Below are 18,924 nucleotides of genomic sequence, written 5' to 3'. Positions count from 1 at the left end.
AGGAAATTAAGTTTAACGTTTAATCTAAAAAGTGAAATTTTTAAATAAAATTTTGCTTGATATATATATATATATATATATATATATATATTAACAAAAAGTGATTTCCTTGTAGTACATTAAACCACAAGAATGATAACATTATAAAATACTACAAAGGAACCTAACAAAGAAGATGTATAAAATCTATTTAAGATAAAACATATACAAGTATACACATGTTCAAGTATTATTTTCTCATCTAATAATTAAAATACAATTTATCACTGCTAGCCATGGACACATACTTTCAAATTATTTCACCAAAATTTATTAAGAGTTGAGAAAACATGGAGCCCAAAACACGAGTAACATAGATGTTAATAAATAACTTATACTGTAACAATTGAAGCTATTAACAACAATATATCTTAATTCCAGGTTGATATCCCAAAAAAAGTGACAACTTTATATTATAGATTTAATTAGCTGAAAAAAAAAAAAAAAAATACAGCTCTAAACCAGTGAAATTTTATTTATACTTTTATATTCATGATTGAATGAAATATATCAACGGAGCACCATTCTACCTAGATATACCACAAGTAAATACTTCTAAAGGATATATTTTATTAATTATACATAAACAGTATCTAAAATCCCGTTATAAAATTTCAAAATATTATATTTCATTTTTATGAGCAATGATTTTAGTCAGGTTTTCCCCATAACCAAGACATATCTAAAGTTCACTCCCAAGAAATTGTAACTGAAACAAAGGCCACTTTCATATTTACTTATTAGCAGTCTTGATTAATTATATACATGATTCTTCAAAAACATGTTTATACAGCAATATGAAAAACTTTCAGATTATTTGAATAAATGATTTTTGAAATTACCTATACTCATTATTTCTCTGAAAGACTTTTCTCAGAAGTAATTACTTCTGAATGAAAATCTACATTATAACAAAGGAAAGAAGTACAATTACAGTATTTGAGCTGTATAGATATAACCTTGTTTGTCACACTTGGTAATTACTTCACATAAAGCAACCATGCTGCTTATCAAAAGTAACTTTTTTTTTTTAAAGTTGTAGTGTGCTTTCAGATTTTATAAACATAACAATTAACATAACACATCTGGTATATCAGCATTCTAGGAGTTATATTTAGAATCAGTACAGTGACATGAAGGAAAGTTACAACATGGCTGTAACCAAGGTCGCCACACAGAATTCCAGAAATTAAACTGGTGAGGTACTGGAACAATAGTCTTTTTGTGATCTTTTACTGCTTTGTTAATAATTGCCACTATTTTCAAATACTTTGGATGAGAATTCACATCCATAGGATGAGTTTCTGATGGATCTTTAGCAATGTTATATAAAAGTGGGGGATCATGATAGACCACAAAATTACTAATGCACTGACAAACAAATTCGCACCGTGTAGAATTTGCTAGCCACTTAGGGGTTGCATAATGTACTTTCCATATATCACCTATTAAAATAAATATGCATTATTACAGAGCAACCATATATACTATATAAGGATAGTATAATGATATTAAATAAACATACAGAAATATTGTATATAAAAATATACTAAAATTAAATCAGTGTTAAATTAATGTTTAATTAAATTAAATATCAATATTTTTATATATATTAAAATTTATTAAATTAATTAATTTAAATAATATAAGAATTATAATTTCCACGAAGAAATACTTTTCCAGGCTTGAATTAAAGTATTTTATTTGGTTTTATATTATAAATGTTTTAATGTTTTAAATTTATGTTATAATAAATGTTTCAAAAAAAAAAAAAGACATTTTTTAAAAACATTTGTCTTTAATATTAGTAATGGCAAATGATGCAAGGAAGCAAGCTTAAACAGCATCAGCCAAAAAAAAAAAAAAAAAAAACCATCTCATCTGCCCAATCCTTTACCTACTTTCACAACACCAGATGGAAGTTTCTTCCAGCAATCAACTACAAAAGGACTTTAGGCAATCTAAGGTAGATAATAACAAGTACAGTAGAACCTGACTAATTGGTCACCTTCAGGATCAGAGGGGTGAACAATTAGTGAAATAGACCATTTAGTGAGGGAGTAAATAAAAAGTCAATTTGTAACTATAAAAAACTAGGAATTATTTAGATTAAATTTTAATACATATACAGTAATTTAAAAAAATTACATACATTTATATTTAAGAACACTTTTAACTTAATAAAAAAAAAAAACTTATTTACATTACAGTAATTTGAAGTTGTACATACATAATTTATTTGTTTTAAAAAAAATCTGTTATTTTTGTTTGTTTTTGGTATTGCTGGTGTTTTTCAGTAGCCAAGTTATAAATTTGTCGTAATAAAATTATTTTTGGCATTTCTGCTTCTTCTTGGCATTCATATCAATTGATTATATCTGTCAGGGATTGACTGGCTTCCTTATGGGAAATGGTAGATTTTGTGGGCCTGTCGTCTTCTTCATCTACTACTTCAGTAGCAACATAGGAGACAATTTCATCATCCGTAAAAATTTCGTAACCTACATCTGTTGCGTCTATATTGCACCAATTTTTGACATTGTCTTCATTTAAGTTTTTGAATATTGGCAAGGATCTGCAAATTTCTATTAAAACTGGTGGTGTGAGACCAGAATCTTCTTGTTCTGCAGAGTCAGGTTGTACTGTTTGAGATGGCCAGAGCTTATTCCAGGCAGATTTTTTCACCTTTTCAGGAACACTCTGCCACACATCAGCTGCGTTATAGATAGCATCCTTTATAGTATATTCCTTCCAGAACTGTTCTACCTCTAAATCGTTTTCACATAGTGCCAAGTTCTATAAAAATAATTTTCTGTACCACCTCTTAAAACTCTATAATGCCCTGGTCCATTGGCTGTAATAGGAGAGTTGTATTAGCTGGAAGAAATATGCAATGAATGTTATGGGATGAAAATTCTTCTAAATTGGCAAGGGGATGGGCAGGAGCATTGTCCATTATCAAAACAGCTTTTTCTGGGATGTTTCTTGTTTTAAGGTAAGAAAGAACTTGGGGACAAAATTATTCTGTAAACCATTGCTTAAAAATTTCTTTGTTCATCCAGGCATTATTTTGGGCATAATATTTTACAGGCAGTAAATTTTAATTCATGTTCTTAAAAGCACATGGTTTTTTTGCCTTGCCTATTACTGCTAATGTCATTTTGTGGTCCCCACTAGCGTTGGTTTTTTTGCCTTGCCTATTACTGCTAATGTCATTTTGTGACCCCCACTAGCGTTGGAACAAACAAGAATTGTTAAGCACTATTTCCTTACCTTAAAACCATTGCTTAAAAATTTCTTGGTTCATCCAGGCATTATTTTGGGCATAATATTTTACAGGCAGTAAATTTTAATTCATGTTCTTAAAAGCACATGGTTTTTTTGCCTTGCCTATTACTGCTAATGTCATTTTGTGGCCCCCACTAGCGTTGGAACAAACAAGAATTGTTAAGCACTATTTCCTTACCTTAAATCCTGGGGCTCAAAATTCTGACCCAGATGCCAGTGTTTTTTGAGGAAGTGCTTTCCAGTATAATCCTGACTCGTCAGAATTATACACCTGTTCCGCACACAATCCAAGATCACTAACACAGGCACTTAGTTTTTCGCGATAACGCACTAGGATTTCACTGTTAGCGCTCATCTCCTCTCCTTCAATTTGTAGTTGCCGAATACCATGCCACTCCTTAAACCTATGGAGCCAACCTCGACTTGCTTTAAAATTTGGGTCGCCGTTCAATTTTTGATTCATTTGGAGCACCTTTTCGATGATAATTGGTCCACTTAATGGAATCCCTTGGGAGCGCTGCTGTGCGAACTATATAAATATGGCTTAGTCCAATTTGTCGAGTGTCACTGTAGTCAGCCTTTTTCTTTTCAAAATATTTCCATCAGCAGCCTCTGTTTTGCACATAAATTCTTCAATTTTGTCCCCATTCTTTTTTATATTATTTAATCATGGTACGTGGGACACCATACATTTCCAAGAGTTTTGATGCACTTTCACCTTTACGAAGATGTAAAATTTCATATTTTTTCAGCAAATCCAGACTTTTATGAGTACGTTTAGCAGACAAGTCACTCGAACACACTTAGAAACTTAAATTAAGGACTATGTGACTGCGTAAAATGGAATACATACTGACTAAAAACTAAGTCACAGTGGAAGAGGAGGAAGAACATACGAATTAGCTCTAAACAGCCAGCTAGGAAACAAACACCTTTGTTTTCTGTTTACTATTCGGGGAATGATGGTTTTACTGAGATATATGAATCAGTATCTTTCAAATGAGTTCTGAGGAACATGGTAATGACTTTGTTCCTTGTTATTTTCTTTCCCGCCCACTTCCTACTCTATCACAAATATGCATTAGATTTGGGAATCAAGAAGATATCAAGACAATTCTGGGAAAAAAAAAAAAAAAAAAACTGGTCCTCCAAAGGTGACCAATTACAGAGGGAGACCATTTAGTGAGGTTCTAATGTATTTGGAAAAGGAAGCAAAGAAAAACAGACTTCTTTGATTACATAAAACACTATAAGGAAAGGGATGCACTGATCCACTTGATTATAAATAGTTTAACTGTTTATGATCCTGCTCAGGCTGCTGACAAACTGAATAGGTATTTTACATCTACATTCACACATGAGGAATTCTTTAGGGAAGCAGATGTCAGAAGTTTATCAAACTATAACAGGGAGCTAAATGATCTTGTGATAACTGAGGAGAATGTGAAAGAGAAATTGTTGAAACTAAACACAAAAAAAATTTGTGTTTAGCTTCAACCTAGGGTGAAGCCTAAACACAAATTTTACCTGGGGTAGAGTAAGGTAGATTACGGTAGGTAGCAAAGGAGGTAAGCAAACTCTTAGCCACAATTATGAAAGCATCTTTGAATTCACAGAAGGTTCCTGTGGACTGGCAATGTGCAAATGTATTGCTTTGCAAAGAGAATTTCAAAAGGTGGCATGAGTAATTACAGACCTGTTAGCTTGACTTCTGTTCTAGGAAAAATAATGGAGTTATTAGTTTAAGAAATAATACAGGACTATCTAGACAAGAATGCAATTATACTTCAGTCACAGCATGGATTTGTTAAGAGGAATCCTAGATGTCAGACCAATTTAATATGATACTATGATGCAGTAACAAAGGAACTGGATGCAAAAAATAATTGTGATTTCATATACTTTGTTTAGAAATGTCTTTGATACTATTGCACATAAAAGACTGCTATAAAAATTGGAAGTGTGGCATTAAGGGCAAATTTACTGCTATGGATGAAGGGATGGTTGAGCTGGAGAAAAAAACAGTGTGGTTATCAAAGGACTCTTCTCTTCATGAATGAATTAATGCTATTAGTGGAGTCTACCAGGATTCAGTGCTGGGCCGATTCTCTATATATATATTAATAATATTGATAAAGGTATATAGACTTAATGTCTAAGTTTGCAGATGATACAAAGTTGGCAGGGTAGTTAATGACAATAATTGAGGTATGCAATTGCACCAAGATCTAGAACAATTATGCAGATGGGCTGAGAAATAGCAATTAAAGTTTAACATTAATGAATAATTTTGCATCTATTTATAATTTAAATTTATAAATAATTCTGCCATAAATTATTCAAAATAATATATATAATATATATATTTATTTTTTTTATTTTTTTTTTTTTGCTTGGCATATTTCTCAATGGTGCATTATAGTTACTCTTACACTGTAAAGGTGCAAGGGCAATTATTTATTTATTTTCGATAAAATAATTAAAATAAAATAAGCACAGCTAAATATATTAAGAATATTTACCAGGACGTTGATGAATATAGACAATATCCATAGCAGATAATAGATTATGGTTATTTATTTGTTTTTATTTAATAACACTAATAAAATGTGTTCTTACTTGATTATCCTTGAGTTCCAATAAAATGCTAACTAGCTGTTTTGATAAATGTGCCAGACTATAATTATTATTGAACAAGCTATTGGTCAAATAGGACTACTTTCTTAATGAATTTTAATTTTTCCAAATTATTTCAGCAATTGACTATTTGTTGGTCTGATAAAATTTGTAGGGTTTTTTTTTTTTTTTTTTTTTTTTTAATATATCATAACCTGCCTCCTGATCACAGTTTATTCAAAAACAGTGATAAAAACTAAAATTACATGAATTAATTAAAACTTAGCTTTTAAATTTCCTGGAAAAAAGTGAACTCCTTTCCCAGGTTTGTCATGTATAAATAATAAAATCACTTCTGAACTTATATCATTCAGAAGTAACTCTTGGTTCAAATCTGTACTGTTTAAGTTCAGAAGTGATTTTATTATTTATAAATGAAGAACAATTTTTCTAGAGAATTTAAAACTTGAGTTTCAATTAATTCATGTAATTTTAATTTCTTCATTATTTTTTTAATAAATTACAGTCAGGAAGTGAGTTTTAATTAAAAAAATAAGCCATAGCCAATATATTAAGTCATCATAGTTTAATGAAACTTTAAGCTAAAACTACTACAAATTTGTGTTGACATCCTGGTAGATAATGTCAATCAATGTCTTAAAGCAGGGAGGGGGGGAGGAGTTCCATAACCAACAATATATTGCCAAAATAAAATACTCATAGAATTGCTCATGTTGGTGTTAGAAAGTGGATACTTTATTTTTGAAGGAAAAATTTATGTAATAATTTGGCCTAAGTATGTGAAATTCTTTCTTCCCTCACAGCACACATTTTCACAGAGACCTTTGAAGAAAATGCTGTTAGGCGGGCTGTATTCAAAGTGTTATTATGAGCCAGCTATGCTGAGGATATATATATATATTTTTTTTTTCTTACATGTTCCCATGTAAAAACACAGGGTATTTTGGAGGAATTTGCCATACTGTAGGAGCATGTTTTATGGCCCAAAATAAGTAAAAAATTGCATATAAACATGGGTCTGGAAATGTCTCCTTTGATGGCTAGAGGCACTCAAAAGTTTTGTAAATAAAAACAAGAGTGGTAGCACTGGTATACGTGGGTTGTGTTACAGCATTGTTAAGATTGAGATTTACATCTACATCAGTGTTTTTTTTTTAACTGTTTTTCATTTATTATTGTTATTTACTTACATTGTGAAAATACAAAAAGATATGCCCAACAAGTAATTAGAACCTTTGAGCTACTTATTCATCAATTAAAACCCTACTATTCCACTGCACTACTCACTACGTGCTATGATAACTTACAAAATCACTAGGTAAATTTTAAAATAAGCTAACGAATGTGACTAAGACTATTTAAACCATTTGTAAAACAATTTAATATGTTAATTAATCAAAAAGATGGTAAAAATTTTCAAAAAACCTATTCCCATGAGCTCAAATTTCTGTGTCCTGGCACTTATCTCTTACCCGAGATCTCAACATTGGCAAATTAACAGTTTAACACTGACAATAACAGTTTAAATACTGTGCAGTGGGCCTAAATTAACACTGATAAATGAAGTTTAACATTGACAAATGCATGGTACTGCATATGAATGGCAGTAATCCCAGAGTAACTTAACTGTGTGGTACTACATTCAGGATAGTGGAGAATAAAAAAGAAGCAATTGTGCAGTCAGACATGATATTCTCTGAGAATTGTAGACAGCAGTTCCAGGACAGCTCATAGGATTTTGTCAATGATATACAGAAATTTTCTAGCAGGGATAAGGAGGTGATTGTCCCTTTGTATAAGGCCAAGATTAAGCCTGCATCTTGAGTAATGTATACAGGTGTGGAGGCCTCAGTTTAAGGAAGCTGTAGATCTGTTGGAACAGGTGCAGAGAAGCACAAATCAGACTGGTGAAGGGAACAAAAGGGTACTCTTACCTAGAAAGGCTTCAGTTCTACAAATTGCAGCATTTCAAGACTAGGCACCTGGAGGAAGATTTCACTGAGGTGTTTAAAGCCTTGAATAGAGTGAGTAAACTGAATGTAAACGACATTTTTCCACTTGCTGAGACTACACACATGAGGGGGAATAAATTCAAGCTGAGGAATGATAGTTGCAGGATAGATGTGTGGAAGTTTGCCTTAAGCCAGCAGGTGGTTGATTGTTGGAACAGGCTTCCAATTGTTGTTGTGGAAGTGGATGGGTTGAATAAATTCAAGGAAGAACTAGACAAATCCTTGAGGCGCCTCCGTAGCCAGGTGGGCAGGAGCGGCAGTGCGTAGCACATGCTTCTTGATTAGACCGGAGTTCGAGCCCGTCACCACCAAATATGGAAGATGCAGAAAGGTCAGGGAATGACCACCGCATATCCCGGAGCAATATGGCCTTAGTTGCTAATGCTCCTAAATACCAAATAACAAATAAACAACAAATCCTTGGAGGGTATAGATGAGTGAACTTGTGTAGGGTTTTTTTTTTTTTTTTGGCCGATGCTATATACACTTGCTTTCTTGCATCATTTGCCATTACTACTACTATTAAATTTCTTGATTTTTATGCTAAAAACAAATGGCATTTCAGTTCACAAAGGAGGAATATGTGATGGCAATGCAACAGCTGCCGTTCATAAATATCAACGGCATTTCTCTAACAGCAGGATTCCAAATCAACAAGTGCTTACAGATACACACAAACAACTATGAGAGATTGGATCATTTGTAATGAATCAGAATGCCAGAAAGATATTCAAGAAGATGTTGTGCCTGTGATACAATATAACCCATGAACAAATAATCTGATGGGTTATCTGCATGTCTAGCAATTATCCCCACATAACAGTATGGAGAATGTTACATTCTGAGGGATTTTACCTGTATCATCCTCAACCCGTTCAGCATCTTCAAGGAGATTATGGTGTGCAATTAAATTTTTGTCAATGGCCAACTTCAAACAATGAACTTTGCTCACACATTTTGTTCACTGATGAAACAACAATCACACATGATGGGGTGAATAATATGAGGAACACATGTATGGGCTGAAGATAATCCTCATGAAATAATTGAGACTACTTTCCAATATCATTTTTCATTAAAATGTCTGGTGTGACATCATTGGCAACCTGCTGATCTGACCTCATATCATCAATGGTCGGCTCACGGGGGATACTTATGCTAACTTTCTGGAATATCAGTTGCCACTCCTTTTAGATGATGTTCCATTAGCAAGATGAGCCTAGATGTATCTGTAGCATGATGAAGCACCAGCCATTATCATCATCATGTGATGGACTATCTCAGTTGTGTGTATCCTAATTGTTGGATAGGCTGCCAACACTTACATTCCTGGCCAGCACAATCTCTGGATTTAAATCTACTGGATTATTTTCGTTGAAAGCACATGAAGGCACTAATGTATATGCAAAAATCTGGCAATTCAGATGCACTTTTGCAATGAGTCATGGATGCTGCAGGTCAAATTCGAAACAACCCAAGGATGCTGGAGAATGCATCAGCATCTCTACTGTCTTGTGCTGAAATGTGTATCGAAGTTGCTGATGGACATTTTGATAGATTAATATTAGATTAAGTGTAATGTTAGATTAATTAAGGATATAGCATACAAGTAAGTGCAATTGCATCATTTATGTACATAGCCAACTAGAGAGTGAAAAGAACCTAGGGGTAATTGTGCAGGCAGATATGAAGTTTTCTTAGCAGTGCAGACAGTCTGCAAGAGTAGCTCATGGTGTCTTGTCAATGATATACAGGAATTTTTCTAGCAGAAATAAGGAGATGATTATCCCCTTGTATAAGGCAATGGTTAGGCCACACTTCGAGTACTGTATACAGGTCTGGAGGCCTCATTTTAAGAAGGATCTAGAGCTGTTGGAACGAGTACAGAGAAGGGCAACAAGATTAGTGAATTTAATCACTAAATTCACTAATTAGTGAATTTGGGCAACAAGATTAGTGATTACGAAGAAAGGCTTAAATTTTGCAAATTACAGTGTCTGGAGACTAGGCACCTGCAAGGTGATCTAACTGAGGTGCATAAAGCCTTGAATGGTTTGAGCATGCTCAATGCTGATGGGATTCTTCCTCTTGCTCAGAATAATCGCCTGACAGGGCATAAATTCAAATTGACAAAAGACAGTTGTAGGATAGATGTGCAGAAGTCTGCCTTTAGCCAGTGGGTGGTTGATTGCTGGAACAAACTTTCATCTGTCATTGTAGAAGCTGATAGCTTAAATAGATTCAAGGCAGAACTAGACAAACATTTGGAGCGAGCGGATGGGTGAAATGAGAAGGGTGTGTGTGTGTTTTTTTTTTTTTGGCTGATGCTATATAAGCTTGCTTTCTTGCATCATGTGCCCTTGCTAATGCTACTTAAGTAGTTATAAATTGGCATCATTAAGTATATCTTATATTGTGAACCTTCACAATGAGTTGCCACGATATTGCACTACCTCAAATAAGTAACGCTTTACCATAGGAGAAGACTATTGTTACTTATTCTCAGCGGATACCATCACCCATATGGCACCGCTTCGGAGCTTATTGGCTCCTCATCAGTAGGTAGGCAGGTACCCTGGTGTTGCAATGGTGATAATCCAGTTGCGAAGTATAACTCCACAACATGAGAGATGCCTGATGGTGTGGAGAAGTGGAGAAGAAATTTGTGGAGAAGAAATCTAGGGATAACTTAGACTAGAAGACATGGAATTAAAGGTGGTCAAGAATGATAAAGATTTATGGGTTACAATTCAAGCAGAGATGAAAGTTTCCTTGCAATGTAAAAGGTGACTAGGGCAGGTCAAAGTTCAAGACAGAAGTGGATAGTTACTTTTTAGTGAGACAAATTGTGCTAATCAAGGTTGGCTTCTTTTTTTTTTATAAAGAATAAGTTCACTTTCCTGCTTGTTTTGGACTGGCAATCAATACTAAATTCAACAATTTTTACAATTTAAATTGTTCCTCCAAGGTACTTCCTACTAGAAACGTGGTGAAATTATGAGACCAGAGTCCTGAATAATATACTTTAATTCTTTTCTTCAGTCTTAGTTTTTGATTCTTGTTATTCTGCTTCACATTCTATTAGAGTAGAGGAGTACTGAATTTTTCTTTTATCCTCTTTCTTTCTTTCATTTACTTCATGTAATTTAAATGTAGGTCAACATTATTTTCCCCACACCACTGTGTTGTTTCACTGGAATTTAAAATGATTTTTCCAAGCATAGTATACAAGGGCCATCAGTTAGTCATTAAGGAGTTAGTATTCTTTCTTCAAATGCCCTGGCTTCACACTGAAGAAATGCTAATTAGCACTGAAACAGTTTTGCATATTGAGGCATTTGTCCACAATATATTATTCTGAAGTTCAGAAGTCTGGTGAGACAAGTCTTTGTGCCTTTTTCACAAGTGTTATTCTTATACCATATATGCAATGAGCTTAACCTAAGTGTATGCAGCATCTTTGGAAGCAATGAGGAATGCTTGGCAGCCAACAATTCTTATAACTTCTTTAAAATGACTCATATATTTCAAAAGAAAGTATGGAAACATGATAAAATGCCCAGTAGAAACCATACACCAATGCTGAACAAGAAGCATGTCTCTACTTGCCATTTTCTACAGAAGACATTTCACAGCAGGGTTCTATGAAGGGGAGGCATCCAGTGTAAAATTAACAAGATGAGAATATATTTCATAATGTGTTGTAGAAAGATTCACTCTCCTAGGATTTTACTATTAGTTAAACTATGTAACTCATCTTTGCCTTGATGCTTGTTGTCAAGATGACACAAACTGATGTTAAAGCATGCAAGCTCTTGTTGACTTTAGCATCTGGGCATAGATATATTGCGCTGTCTGTCACATGGCACAACAGTAAAAAAAAAAAAAAAAAAATGAAAAATAGTTTCATGTAATAACATTAAGTTTGAAAATACAAAGTAGTTGAGTAAGTTAAGACTGTTGAAGAGCATTAGTCTGATTAATGACCTCATTCTAGCTTATAACTAATAAGGATAGACAAGAAGATCCAAAGGTAAGTTATAATATAATTTGCCTAGTTAGAAATGCTCATTATTGTTTGAAATCCACAACAGAATATTGTTATGAGCACTAATATTTTATAAACCATAATTTTATGCAGATAGAAAAACTGTAACCAAAAAAAGATTTTAACAGCATGTAAACTTATTTGTTAAATATGTTTTGCAACAAACAAATGATTTTGATTTGTTCAAAAGATAAAGCTAAACGCAATCGTTCTTTTTTTTTTTTTTTTTTTTTTAAACCTACTGCAATGAAACCTGTTAGATGAAGCAGGCATTTAATTTAATTTAAGGATTGCACAATTTGTCTAGAAGAAGCTGATATCTATTCAGGTAAATTGTTATGTACTGATTGTCAAAGGTCAACTGACAGGAAAATGTACGTGTGTAATTTAAATGAAAAAGTTGTTTGATTTGATACTTTTGAAACACCAGCACATTTGGGAACTTAACAACATGACATATCAGAAGCTAACTGAGAAAGTTATAACCTGATTATGGTGGTAAATGGGAACCTAAAGTTAACTCGGAAACAAAGGTTTAATAAAGGGAATGGGTCCAGTTAGATTTTTTTTTTTTAAGGAACCACAACAGTTTAGCCATTAACTTGAATGGAAAAGTTAAGAGTGCATTTGTTAAACTATTTTTATATATATGCCCTAAAAACAACTATAAAATTATGTTTTACTGATTAGTAAGTGTTTAAATTGAGGTAACTTACCATTATCGGAGATGTACCTCACAGCATGGATTGAAGTACCACAGTAATGGAAAAGAAACTTATGTGAACTCTTTTTTACTTTGTCCTTCAATAATGGTACCATACTTCTTCCATCTATTATAGTATTTTTAGGCTCAGCAATATTAGCAAGTTCTAGAAGAGTAGGGAAAAGGTCCATCTGACTAGTTGGCACAGATATTTCCTTACCAGAAATTATGTTACCAGGCCACATAGCTACAGTCGGAACTCTTATACCACCTTCCATACCACCCATTGCCTTTCCTCCTAAACAAAAACATTTCATTAATTAGATAGCACATCCTAGAATTATAAGGGAATTGCTAATATATTTACTCAGTGGAGTGTTGTAAATTATTTTACTTTGTCCACGATGACTTGAAGAACCAAACACAATAAAAAGAAATTCATTTCATATATCAAAAATCCAAACAATTCTGAAAACATCATGAAGAGCATCACATATGATATCTGCTTTGTCATAAGTTATTTATGAATTTATGTAATATGAATAATGAGAAGAGGAATTTTGATTTCGGATTTCACTTGCTAATACAAGTGTAAAATACAAAAAGATATTTTATATATTTTTTTTCATTTGAAGGAACAACATGAAAAATGGAATAAGATACAGAATTACAGGAAGGATAACAAAGAGGGCAGAAAAAAGCTGGCTGGGCATTTGAAGGATATTCAGAAATCATACATGGGTAGTTAGTCAACACTTCAACTAGTTTTATGCTCACTAAACTAAATAAAGCCAAAGGAAGGAAATCTTTAAAGAAAAAACAAGAAAAGGTAGTAAGCAGACATTAAAAAGAACCAAAACAGCCAGACAGAAGTTTAAACGTGAAAAAAAAAATAAAAAAATGAAATTATTATCTGAACAAGTCATGAAACTGAAGCATCTGGAAATAAACTGAATAATGAACAGAAAAAAACAAAGTTGCTCTCAGTTAACAGATAAAAATTAAACTCCTCCAATCAACAAAACACAATAATAACAGAATGAGAAAGAAAACAAAACAAGATGGCACTTACAGTATTTGACAGCATATAAGACACACCCCCATTTTAGAAAGGAAAATTAAGGAAAAAAGTTTTAGTGTATTTAGGCATTTAATATTTATTCTAATGTGTATAGTAGAAAAAAGCTCATCCTAAAGATGTGATCAGCTGTGCAATCAGTGTGCCTGCCGGTCGTGCCACCTTTTAAAGGATTGGTGAACTATTAAGAAACCTGGAGAAGAATCTTGAAGCTTCCATCGCCTTCTAAGGCTTTTCCTGTGTTCCTTGGCTTTCAGAACTTCTTGGAACTGATTCCAAACAACTCTGCAATTCCAAAAGTACCCTAGGTGTCCCATTATCCTTCAGAAATGAAAATATTCTGACTGAACAATGAAATACAACCTGCCCGCTCACCCCGATGCCAATGAGGGAGGGCTCACTTCCACATATAGGATGCAGGATGATTTTTCAAGGCATTTTTTTGGAAAAAAAAGCGCATCTTATATGTTGTTGTTGTTGTTTAGTTTTTAGGAGAATTAGCAACGAAGGCCATATTGCTCCGAGGATATGCGGTGGTCATTCCCTGACCTTTCTGCATCCTCCGTATTTGGTGATCACGGGCTCGAACCCCGGTCTAATCAAGAAGCGTGTGCTACGCACTGCCACTCCTGCCCACGGAGGCACCCGCATCTTATATAAAAAAATATTTTAGCACAGGATGATTCAGAATTAAGATAACTCAAACTATATGTATTAATTTTATTAGAATTCAATTTTGACTGCAGTAGTGGCACCACCAGTCATTCCCAGATGTGATATACTGTTTTTCCAGCTGCCATATTTCCAAAAATATGTGGTCACTACAATACTCAGATTTTTATCTTTGCAGTTATTTAAATGCACATAACTAATATTTACACTTATACACAAGTATACACTTAATTTACAAACAGGTGGTAAGGCCATGTATGTTATATGGCTTGGAGGGCTTGGAGTGCTGGACTGTCAGAAGAAAAGAATTTATTTCAGCAGAAATGAGAATGCTAAGGTGTAATTTGGGTATAACCCTGAGAGATAGAAGGCAGAATGAAGATGTGAGACAGGAGATGAAAACTGCATCCATTGACTTGAAGATTAGGGAGAACAGACTTAGATGGTGGAGGCATGTCTAGTGTCCAGAGTTTACCCACATTACCAAGAATGAGTTTAGCTGCCAAATTCCAGGTTGAAGGAGGAGAGGCAGGCCGAAGATGACAATCGACAGCAGAGTGTGGCAAGATATGCAGGAACTAGGGCTCATTCCAACAGACTGTGCCAACCATACTAAGTGGAAGTGTTTCATCCATGTTGCTAACTCCTAACCATGACAAACAGCAGGGATAAAGTAAAGTAAGTAACTCAGTGGTATACACTAACATGGCAAACACTTTTATGCTTGCATATGGGAAGGATGGTGCATTCAACATTATCATAATTTATTATAATTATGATTATAAAAAAATAATTGAAATAAAACTGAAAGTATACTATAGGCAATGTGTCCTATTAAGCCTTTCAAAAGGTGCAATCATAATCTCTCTCTCTCTCTCACTTATTTTCAACAAGGTGTTGAAAATAAGTGAGAGAAAGTCTACTGCATCTATCAGACAGAAAATAAGTGATCCCAGTAGTCCATTAATTAGTATTAGCCACTGTGCCAGATTTAGCACTTGAGAGGCCCCAGGCACAATTCAATTTTGAGGCCCCTCTCTAAATATTTTCGGTACCACTACAGTGTGCATTCTACGCGCACGTTTTTACTATAGCACATGCTCTAGATTTGGTGTTGTGGTTTAAATCATTTTGGTTGCGCAATTCTTTCATACATATTTTATTAATTGGGAATTAAAAAATTAATTCCCAATATACTTGCTATAAATGTCACACATCATCAAACAATTCAGTTTTGATAAATACATAAGATATTACAGATACTTACTTGATAACAAAAAAATACTCCTACACTAAAACACCAACCACACCAAACTCCAGTAATTTGTAACAGATTCGTGAGTGAAATGTTAGTTCCGAAAGCTATTAAAAAAGATGATGCTCCGTTGCATGTGAGCCAGCACAGTAGTGATTTCAGAGGCTTTAAAAGACTACTGTGCTTGCTTATTGGTTCCCAATTAGTTGCGAATAGTTTTGAACTGCCTCCACAAACAAATCTAATATCGTTTCTTGAGCAATATCGTCACAGGTTTCTTCACTCATGGAATTACCTCCACTAGGAAAAGAAAAAACTTAAAGTGTTTAATTTAAGCATTAATGATAACATGTATTCTACTTCAGATTTACTTAGTTCGCATAGATATTTCATATATGTAGGGATATTCGCATAAGAGTTTACTAACTTCTCAACTTAAATTATAGTTTTATTCAGTAACGGTAATAAAGATGAGTGTAAAAATTTAAAATGAAACTTTTTTTTTTTTTTAAGACCTGAGATGAGGCCCCTCGATTTAAGAGGCCCCAGGCGTGCACCTTGTGCGGAAATCCTCCACTGATTAGCCATGTAATGAAAGGAAGCCACAGTCTTTTGCTACACCACCAAAAAAAAGTAAAAAGTAGAAAAGAAAATGAAAATTATATGCTTCCCTCTTCACATAGATAATTATCCAGTTGACCTTTGAATTTCTTCAACCTGTCAGCCTCAACCACCTGCAGAAGCAACTTGTTCCAGTAATCAAAAACTTGCTGGTTAAAAGAAAACTTCCTATAATGTAGCTTAAATCTCATCCCCAGTAATTTGAAATTTATGGCCCCTAGTCCTGGAATTCTTTATAACAATGAAAATTCCGCCATCATTCATTTTACTCTACTAATCCCTTTGAGAGCCTTATAAATCTCAGTCGGAACCCCTCTAAGGTGCCTAGTTTTCAAACTCTGTAGCCCACATATATTGAAGTCTTTTTACACATGATTGTCCTTTTGCTAATCTCACCATACAAGTTGCCTGCCTTTGGATCCTTTCAAGAAACTCAATGTCTTTTTTCGAATGAGGTCTCTATACTTGGACACAGCATTCCAAATGCAGTCTTACAATTGCCTTATATGAGGGGCATTTAAAAAGTTTGTGGTCTGAATACAAAGGGTTTATTTTAGGAGTCTGGTAATATGTTACTTTTTAACATAGTCCCCTTTGGAGTAAATACACCTTTGCCATTGATGCTGCAATGCATTGATTCCAGCTGCAAAGAAAGTTTCTCTTGAGCCTCCAGGAATGCAACCACTGCAGCAATGATGTCATTGTTAGTGGGAAAATGGATACCAACCATGTATTTTTTCAAATTAGGAAACAGGTGAAGGTTCAATGGTGCTAGATCTGGTTAGGGGATGGTCAAAATTTCAAAGCTGCCCTCATGCAGTGCATCCATGGTAATGACAAGCTTGTGAGCAGGAGTGAAGTTATGGTAAAACAAAACTCCTTTGTTGAGTTTTCCTCAGCATTTGTTTTGATCCTTTTCACACAAATGCCTCACAAGGTCTGCATAATAAGCCCGTCACTGTCTGGCCTTTCTGAAGGTAATCCATTCTAGCAACACTCCATCAGCATCCCAAAAAACCAATGCCTGCAGAAGGAATCGATTTGGCTTTCTTTTCAGGGGTAGAAGAGCTGTGTTTCCACTGTTTGGACTGCCTCTGTCTTTGGCTGAAAGTGGTGGACATGCATCTTATCCATGGCCACAAACCTTGGAAATGAAATTTGCTAGAGCTTTCAATGAGGCCAAAATATTTAGTGTCCAACATAATTATACTAGACTATTAATTGCAGAAACCATTGAAATTAAATTACATGAGAATTCTATTAACGTTCGTCACCCATATCTAATCTCCAGTTCATGGTCTTTTACATGCATGAGTGAAGACATAATCACAGTCTTTTACACATATGCTTGAAGACAAATAATCTCTATTTAAGATTCCAGCTCACACATACTCCATAATTTCCATTCCTGTGATCAAGACATATGGTTGAAAAGCCCTGTCAGCTTCAAGAAGGAAAGTCTTTTTTCAAAATTTGCATTGAACTTGTTTTTTTTTTTTTTATTAATTTTATTATTGTAATCATTGTAATTTTATATTCATTGTAATTTCATATTCATTGTAATTCAGTGTAATTTTATATTCATTTATTTGCTGGAGAGTGTCATTAGGAAATGTTCTACATATTATATTGAGGTAAATTTTTCTTATTCTTCTACAAATTTTCTCAGTGCTTACATCACACCAAATTGACTGTATTTGAACATTGAACTGGCTACCCATGTCAACTGGATGCACTGCCTTAGATTTAATATGCTTCTTAACTAAGAACATAACCCTCCTAAGATTAAAAGAATTCTTAAAGTCCTTTGCAATCATTACTATAGTTAGTCTGATTTCATGTGGAGGGAGTAGGTTTCTTAGAATATGAATGAGCCCACAACGACAACAAGTCTGTGTGGTGTGAGACAGTGAAAATTAAAAAATCATATATCTATATGATTTTTCACACTTTTATTTCACACTTATTATATATCTATAATAAGTGTGAAAATCTTGTACTGGCTAGCCATGCACGGGACAAATGCAGTTTTCTGAACTGATTGAATGATTTATTCATGTTACGAAGGGTGCAAAGAGGAGGGAGGGGTACAAAAATCCTGGGCCTGGCTCTCACTGACGATCTGAACTGCATGATGAATGTCAGTAGTACAGGATATAGTAGTAGGAATTGACTATAATATCCTGAAATGAGATAGTCAAGGGACCTCATAGTCAAATGGATTGAACTTCAATGGGGGGAAATTAAAGCAGATTAAATTAATTCTTGGGTTTTACCCAGTGAGACAATACATATATATATATAGAATTATATGAAACATTTAAAGGATTTATTCTGGAAGTCATAACACTACATCTAGATCATTACATTAAGAATATACCAAGCAAGGAAGATGCCATTATGGACAATGGGAGGTGCTGATGAGTTTGAGAGAATAAAAGAAGGAAGCGTGGGATTGTCAGACACCAATTCAAATAAAACATCCATCAGTAACAGAACTATAGAAGGTATTAGACAGGCAATTATGAGAAGTCCTAAGTAAAAGAAAACTAAGAATGGAGGATAATAAGA

At 34.0% G+C, this 18,924-nt stretch overlaps 1 protein-coding gene across 1 annotated transcript in view; it reads right to left on the bottom strand.

The window, feature by feature from the left end:
• Positions 1 to 1,140: 1,140 nt before the first annotated feature.
• The window catches only part of LOC150076916 (steryl-sulfatase-like), a 54,139-nt gene continuing 36,355 nt past the window's right edge, over positions 1,141 to 18,924 (bottom strand). Inside the window, exons 4-5 of the mRNA XM_090385732.1 lie at positions 12,741 to 13,025; positions 1,141 to 1,484 (exon numbers count right to left, since the gene is read on the bottom strand). Of these exons, the coding sequence (XP_090241858.1) occupies positions 1,141 to 1,484; positions 12,741 to 13,025 (629 nt within the window). The remainder of the gene's footprint in view (positions 1,485 to 12,740; positions 13,026 to 18,924) is intronic.

Source organism: Mastigoproctus giganteus, chromosome 12 (assembly GCF_048544385.1).
Source record: "Mastigoproctus giganteus isolate SK-2022 chromosome 12, ASM4854438v1, whole genome shotgun sequence".
NCBI lineage: Eukaryota > Metazoa > Arthropoda > Arachnida > Uropygi > Thelyphonidae > Mastigoproctus > Mastigoproctus giganteus.
This window is presented reverse-complemented; position numbering and strand designations above follow the sequence as displayed.